Raw genomic sequence first — 8842 nt, forward strand, 5'->3', positions numbered from 1 at the left:
GGCCACTTAGGCTAGACTCACAGGGTAATTTCAAAGGTGATGGATTTCAATTCCATGACCCCATGTTCTGGTGGAGGTGCTAATGAGTAGTATCACTGCCAAGAGTTGTGAAGCAAAAGGGAGAAGGAAATACCAAGGCCTTACAGAGTCTACGTTGAATAATGAAGAATTAAATATCTTTCATCTTAAACCGATTTTCCAGACATAGTACCAAGAAGCAAAAAAGTGACTTTATATACTTGATATCAGAGTCCAAAGGAGTTTCAGAGGAGATGTTTTGCACCTGCATCTGTTTAACTCACTTTATGAATAGTCCCTCCCTACGCATTAGGATATGTATAATTAGTTTAAATATGTTCACTACACTGGTTTATGTTCTTATAGGTGCTTCAGCTCAACAAAATCCAAATGGTCTTAAGGTGAAAAAGTAGAGTTAGATCAAGGGTCATTAAGCATCAAATTGCTTACTTATTTACTGCATTCCAAACAGAATCAAAAATAGTCAAGAGTAGCCAATGATAGGAACCTAACATGCCTAGTTTTTTGTAACACAAAAGACACATTTTATAAGTCAGTGTTAAGTTTGCTAAATATATTTTGATCAGTCTTTTGTTTCTTTGTTTTCTTAGGGTTATCAACCATAGCTCTACCTGATAGTGGCTAGAAATTGTTGGCAAATGTGACAGGGAAAACATTCTATGAAGGGCATTGAAGACAAAGGAGGAAATGAAATTCCTAACTCTGCTCTCTACCTGAAACCATAGTACAATTAGAACAGCTGTTGCAAGGAAATATTAAAATGCTAGGCAGGCAAAAGAAATGAAGTTAAGATTTTAAAGACAAATAATTAATAAATGTTTGGGAAAATACTAAGCCTCACTACTTATCAAAGAACAAAATTTAAACAACAACAAATGAGCTGATATATTTACCTCTCATATTAGCAAAATCTTTTATAAAGTCAGATAAACTAATTCTGGTGCAAGTGTAATAAAAACGCTCTTATACACTTGCTAATGAAAGTATAAATTAGTACAGCTATTCAGGAAAACAATTTATCAGTATGTATTAAAAGTCTTAAAAGTAGTTATTTCCTTTGATATACTAATTTCACCTCTCAAAATATCATAAATAAATAATCTATGAAATCAAGAAAGTCACATTGAAAAAGACATTCTTTGAAGTGTTTACACCCAAATTTGAACAACCTAAAATTGAAGAATGATTAAGTAAATCACAGTAAATGCCGAATCATTAAAATATGCTAAAGTGGAGTTTTAATAACATGGGAAGTGCTTATATTTACTTTAGGGGAAAAAGTATTACATAATTGTATATTAGACATGAGCTCAATGATATAAATATTATGTACAAAATACTCAAAATATTTTAACAAGTGTTTTCTCTGAAGATTTTATTCTTTCTAGTTCTCTTAATTTTATAAAATTCTACAAAGACTAAGTATAAATTTAACATTTGGCAAAATTAAGTAGTAATTCTGACTGATCCATAAAGCAAAATGTTAAGTTATAATGCATATAATTTCCCTAGATCAGATCTATAAACAGAATTTAATTGGAGTAAACATTGGTGGAGGAGAGGTAGTGGTTGAGCGAATACTTCAAAAGTCATTAAGATAGAGACAGATGCTTATGACATCACAATCTAGATGACAGGAAGTGGCAATGTCTTGGAACTTTATCTTCTCTCTGATACAGAGCAATTTTTCTGAGGAATAAAAAGAACTTCATGTATTGTTCACAAAGTATCTTCAATGGGAAGTGACTGAAGAGAACATGGAATCTAGAACAAGAGGCTACACCTACTACTCGTCATATTTAATTTTTTTATGAATTAAAAACTAATTACATACACACACAACACATATCAGTAAAACACATACCTACCTTGCATAGATGTTAGGGGAATCGAAAGAGTTTATATGTGTAAATACCATGATGCCTGATACAAAATGTATTCAATAAAAGTACCTATAAGCTTGGTTTCCAAAAGAGTATAGAAATCACTGGTTGTAGAACATAATCAGCAATCAGTAATCTACAGTGAGGTCCCAAGAATCATAACATAGTAAGTAAAGGGGAGTTTGAGATGAGCAATATTCAGAAATCTGAGCAGGCAGGCAGCACTAGGGAGTTCAATCAATGAGTGCTATTAGCTAAAATGATGGATTTGAAGTTTCTAACAGAGTTTAGCAAATAATAACCACTTTATAAATATTAAAAATTAAAATCTCAACATTCTCATAACCAGTAGTGGATTTAAGCTTAAAAAATAATCTGTATTCCCCAAGTGATTCAAAGTGCAAACGGCAATGGCACCCCTTGTCTCACTATGAATAGTGTTAACTTGAGATTTATAATATTGTACGGTCTGGTCCAATCTGCCTTTCAGTCTTTAATTCCTATAACATCATATACATACCGTAACTTCAGACATACGCACTAAATTACTTGCTATCCGTTTGTTCCTTTGTGTGTTCCTTAGTTCTGTACAAATTCCCTCTGCTCACTATTTGTTGAATGAACAACCAAATGAATGAATTTATGAAGATAAACTTACAGTATCAAATTATCCAATGTTTTGTTTAAACTTAAAAAAAAATAGCATAGAGTTCTCTTTGAATTTCTCCTGATAGAGCACAGATTGATTCTTGCTGATTTTTGTTGCCTGTTCATATGTTTCTTGAAATAAATATGTGAATTTCAAAACTGACATGACCATTTGGCTTACAGCGGCTGCTGCAGCAGACATGGCTTACCACCACATCAGACCTCCCATTGGCTATTCTGTTCCCAAGCCCATATCATCTCTGCTGATGCGAGGGTGGAACGCATGTCCTGAAGTGAGTAATTTTTATTTCCTCTTAGAAAATGTGTTATGGTCAAAATCTGTCACAAATAGTGTAACACCAAAGTCTACTTTCAGTGTGTATTTTAAGACTGCCAAGGCGGGAAGACTGATTTGCCTTCTGCTCTTTAGTCTCTAATTGCCTCAAGAAGTCTAAGTATCTCATACTTCTTTGCTGCCGCTCTCTGATTTTGAAATGTTTCTCACAACTGATTAGTAAAAGAGAGACTAGGATATGACAGATGACTCACAGTCTCATCTCAGCTGCAATTTTATTAACTACGCTTGAGCCCCACTTAGTCATTTTTGAAGGAAGAAGTTTCGTGCAAGATGGATTTGTGCAGGCTTTTCACCGTGAGGCCGGCCTTCAGGCAAAGGCCCCATGACAAGTCATTTTTGGTAGCACCGGCTCAAGCAGGAGGCAGGAGATCTGGTCCCAGCTCTTCTCTAACTCTCTGAGTGTCTGTGTGATAAAGTGGTTAAGGGTATAATTTAAAGTCCAAATGGAGAGATCGATGTTATGTAAAGAATAAGTAAAGTACAGTACATAAACAGTAAAAAAAAAAAAAAAAAAAAAAGGTTTAAATATCGCAGATCCCAGAGAGTAGAGGGAGCAGTGCAGTCATATAATCCTGGAATGAAACCCCAGACCATCTGTCTGCAGGAAAGGATTCTTCTTATTTGTACCAGACAGCTTGATGTCTACTTTGTTCTCAGAGATTGACAGAGGAGGAGATTCCACAACTTCTCTTCTGATAGAGCAGTTTAGTACGGGGTCTAAGAATCCTCCTGCCAGTACGTTTTGTCTTCTATTGAAATCCTTGTGTTTTGACGTCAGCTCACATTGATTCTTCTGCTCTGAGTGGAGAGAATTATTTCACATTCTTCACACTGGAAGTCCTTGTACATAAAGGCCTAGTAGCCCTTATTTGTTCAGTACAAACCATCCTAGTTCTTAATGTCTTTTTTCTTGTATATCCTAGTTTCTGATCCTTCCCAAGCACTTTATCTCTCTTCAACAAGGGAGAAAATAAAATAAGTCTGTTGTTATCTCAGAAAGTATCTCACCAAAGGAGAAATGGAATAAGCTCCAATCCAGATGTTTGCAAGGAGAAAGCAACTTTCCCATTCTTTTTCTAAAGGCAAAACCCATGCCAAGTCATTACCCAGTCCCACAAGTGTACACAGAAATGAACAGTATTATGAGACATGATTGAGTATCTCAGAAAAACCGCTACTCCTGATTATTTAATCTGAAAGAATGTGTATTTATTTGTGCAGAATCTCCTCCCACTACCAGAACGTAGCTCCGTAAAAGCAGGGAATTTTGTTTATTCATTTTATTTTGTTTGCTATTATAACCCCAGCACCTAGAACCATACCTAGTAGATGCACAAAAATATTTGTTGAGTAAATGAATGTATATCATTATTGCTTATTATTGCCTCCAATCACCTCACTTGGATTTCAATTTCCAGAAAAAAATTGTCTTAAAAATTCCATGACTTGAAATAGTTTAGAGTAAGCTTTCCTTGTCTTTCAATATGAACCTCAGGCATATTTTCTAGGAATAAATGTGTCAAGCACTTAATCCAGAATTTCCTTCTCTCTATGGGATGTGAGCTATTCCAAAGTGTAACATAAAGTAACAATCAAGGAAATCCTTTTTGCTTTTATTAGCTGACTCTTCATGATTATATTTAAGGGACATGTGGAAGTTTCAATATGGAGATAAAAGCAAGTCATTGGCAGCTTCTAAAAGCATTTTGGCAGGGCCAGGGGGAGAGTGGGGAGTAGAATGGATGCCATCAGTAACAGGTTTGGAAATGAGAAAGAGAACCAGAATAGAGCCAAAGAAGTGTACATTTAAGATTTAGGAAAAATACACACACAAACACACACACACACACACACACACACACACAGGCCAAAAATCACATGTTTAGTGGAAAAGTTTTATTGCTAAGCATTGAAGACTATCAGCACAGGTTTGGGCTCTGGGGATGAGGTTAAGGGAAGAGAATGAGGAGAAGGCATAGTAGGAAAGCAAAGTCTCTCTGACTGGCAATATCCGGGCTTGTCATTCAGGTGGCCTTGGCTTGGTTGTAGCATCCAGCTCAGCACTGTGAATTTGAGCAGCTTCTCCATGTGACATGCCTGAGTCGTCATTTCATGACCCAGTAAGGTCTTTACCGTGTTAATATGCTGATTAGTGAGGAAACAATGGACTAGTTTTAATTCTTTCTAGTTGTTTATTGAGTCTCTACCGTGTGTGTATATATATATACACACACACATATATATATATATGTATGCATACATATATATATACACACACATACATATATATATATATATATGCACACACACACACATATATGTAATACATACACATACACACACACACAGCCCCAGGGATAGATGCTGGGGTTCGATGTAGTTATGCTCTCAATGGAGTTTAAGGTCAACTGGTCAAATGGAGATTAACTGGATGAACACATTAGTGGTTTTATAGTTACAAGCTAAGATGAAGGAAAACAAGGATAGATCACAATGCATACTAAAGGAATACTAGCCAATGAGAGACACAAGAGCTAGTATAGGACAGGAAAGTCTTCACTGAAGAAATGATATGTGAGCTGAGATCATAAACATAAACAAGAATTTGCTGAATGAAGGGGTTGATGAGAGAGAGTCTAAGCAAAGAGAACATATGCACATTTGTTGTGAGAATATACAACATGAGAGATTTAGTTATTGAACATTGTAGCCATTGAGTGGTTAAATCTCTATACCAGGCATCATTTGAAACAAGTTCAGCTTTAAGGCAGGAAACATCATGCTGTCCTGGTTGTTACTTTCTAGATTGTCAATTTCATTACCCATTTTTTTTTTCTTTTGTCTTTTTTTTGCCTCACTCTTTGAATTTTAAGCACATTATTGTTTCCTATGTGTGTCTTCTAAGTCAGGACCCCAAAATGTAAAACAGAACCAAGACCCATAAAGATAAAAAAGGACAATGAGAATACCAGCCTATTAGAGATGGGAAATGCTTATTGAAGAACAGTGAGAGGTAGGAGAATGTCCTGATAGATGGGATCAGATTTTGAAAAGCCTTGGAAACCAGAATAGGGAATTGGGACATGAAATTATAGGCAATTGTATTTTTGTCTCTAAAGCATTGAAGAGGTATGATAAAAGTAATTTGGGGGGAGGGGGTGGAATTTATCTGAGTTTGGTCTGAAGGATTTATTCACTTGAAGAATTGTATGTAATTCCCTTAGTGAAGCAGGCACTGAATTATCTCCTAGTGTGCATTGGAATAGCTAAACATTGTTTCTTAATGTGTGGGCTGTATATTACATGCTCCAGATTACCCTGGAATGTTTGTTAAAACAAAGGTTCTGCGACTCTATTCTAAATCTACTAAATCAAAATCTCTGGGATGGAGCCTGGGACTTTGCATTTTAACAAGCACCCCAGGTAATTTGTGCCCAATGAAGACAGAGACCTCAATGGGCTGAAACAGAAGCAAAAAAAAAAAACACACACACACTGAAGTCAGAGCATCCAGCTAGGATGCTATTGTAGTAATTCAGTTGATTACAACACAAAGGCTACAATGGTTACCATGGGGATTCAGAAGCAGGAGTAAACCTGAGAACTACTTCACAGGAAACATAACATGATTAAGCAGGTGAAAGACTGGATTCAGGAAATGGAAGAGAAAAAAAGAGTCCAAGAGAACTGTCATCCCTGACTCAGTCTGAAAGGTGGTTAGTGACCAGAGTACTACTATTAATCATTAGGCCTTTAGATATAGCAGGGATATTGTTGACAGTGAGAGGAGAACAAAACTAAGAGCTCTGCAGTATAGTGAAGGCACTTTTAAAAAAGTAAAAAAGGAAAAAGAAGGATAGCTACCAGGAAAAAAAAGTAACCTGGTCTGTAAACCTGAGGGAGCTGTCAATTAGAATAAAATTATTGAGCAAGAAGCTGGCATAGATGCTCCTCTCACTTTAAAGGTGCTTAAGAAAATGAGGTGGGATCCGGGCAGGCAGACAGATGGCATAGGAGTTAAGCTCAGCAGAGAAGCTGAACAAAAATAGAGGGGAGAGGAGTTGAAGTTAAAAGCATGAAAAATTTGAATCCAGGAAGAGAAGGGAAAGAAGAAAGGTAATAAGATTAGGGACTTTCAAAATAAGAAAGTTACATCATTTGCTGGCAATTTTGAATAAGAAAGAAAACAGATGTGTGGGGCCTATAAGCAATATTTACATTGTTCGAATAGTCTTTTAAAGCTTTATAATACTGCCAAATGTAGATATATAGATACAGAGACCTAGGAAGATATAGAGATGGGAGAAAGGAAGTTAGTTGCCTTTGCAACCGTTTTCCCTCTAGGAAATGAGAAATATTATTCCATATCATGAAGGTAGGTTTCCACAGTTTACTGGGATATTAATAATAAAATGTTTGAGTATACCTCTATCTTTCAAATAAGTGTGGTATTGAATGAGGGATACTGATTCTGCTATTATTTTTAAGTCTAATATTTATAAGCACATTTAATTTCTGTGCACAAGGAGTACTGGCACAAACAATAGTGTCATGCTAACCTCAAGAAATCAGACCTTGAAAGCTTAAATGCTAATGGACTATTTAGTTTTCAAAATCTTAAGTTAATAACAATTGGCTATAAAGCTTGTTAAAATTCCCTTTGTTCGGGATCCATTGTGTTGATCTTAAAGCCCCATTTGTTCTTCTAAAGTGATTGAAGCCGACATCTCCACCTAGTGGATTTATAGGATTTTACAGATTTTACAGAAATCCTTAATTTTTTTTTTTCTTTTAGAGAAATAACATGTTTTAAAGACTTCTACTTAAGATCTAGCATAATTGTCAACAGAACAGTCACAAATGGTTGCAATATACCAACATGTATATCAGCTAGACTACAGTTAACAAGCAAAGCTCAATTTTTATTTTCATACCATAATTAGGAAAGCAGATCAGGCACAAATATGAATATTTAATCATCTGTGTAGAAAGTGATATTGTAATACCACTAATTGAGATGTGTATAGTAATTTCCATAAAATAAACATCAAGTATAAATCTGCTCAAGTACTTTTTTCTTTAATCTTTCATTTGCTTAAAGTTTTTTGGTTTTTTTTTTTTAATTGTCTTTCCTTTTCCAAGACTAGGCAACACTTTTCTTTCTCATTTTCCCATTCCTTAGAGGAGGAAACTCAATTAATTGTGTCAAACATATCTTGTGGCTCTATCTTTGATTATCGCATTATTTTTGACCACGTTCTTTTATTTCAATGAAAACAAAGAGTTAGTAAGATTTTTCCTCCAAAATAATGCATTTGAAATGCACGTAAAAGCTAAGGGGTGTTGGCGTATCCTTTTGAAGAAATCTAAAGTAGAAAATAATTATTTCAGTTATTTTTTTCACATTGTTCTGCCTCTAAAGGTGATGTATTAGCATATTCAGCAGATGGTGGATACAGTCTAAGTTTTGCAGCAGAATTTTCAGTTTCATTTATTCTTCTAGGAATTAGAGGCACTTCATTTTCTGCCTCAAAACTAATGTCTTTTAACTGTGGTAATAGGGTAAGTGCTTCATGTGTCTCCACTGTCATTGTGCCCTCTTTATGTGCACTATTATCTTTATCTGGTTGAATATTTTGAGCTTCTCTCAAATCATGCATGTTACTATTTATTTGAAGATCTGTTTCACTAGGAAGTAGTCTATTTTTGGTTTCATGGGATCTCATAATGCTCAGATCCTCATTTGTAATAGTCACCTCAACAGAACTTGAATCATATAATACAAGTTTTTTACCTTTTCCATTTTCCCAAGTTTGCTGCTTTTCTTTTGTGGCACCTTTTAAGGTCATCTGTCTGGTTTGACTTAACATACTAGAAGTTGCCTTGCTTTCATCAGACATTTTTTCCTTCTCTT

The 8842-nt window shown here is 35.3% G+C and overlaps 1 protein-coding gene across 1 annotated transcript in view; it reads left to right on the forward strand.

The window, feature by feature from the left end:
• Positions 1–8842, forward strand: part of LOC102891957 (serine/threonine-protein kinase TNNI3K) — a 259759-nt gene that overhangs the window by 182697 nt on the left and 68220 nt on the right. The window contains exon 21 of the mRNA XM_006919326.1: positions 2754–2863. Coding sequence (XP_006919388.1) covers positions 2754–2863 — 110 coding nt within the window. The remainder of the gene's footprint in view (positions 1–2753; positions 2864–8842) is intronic.

This window comes from Pteropus alecto, unplaced genomic scaffold (assembly GCF_000325575.1).
Source record: "Pteropus alecto unplaced genomic scaffold, ASM32557v1 scaffold25, whole genome shotgun sequence".
Taxonomy (NCBI): domain Eukaryota; kingdom Metazoa; phylum Chordata; class Mammalia; order Chiroptera; family Pteropodidae; genus Pteropus; species Pteropus alecto.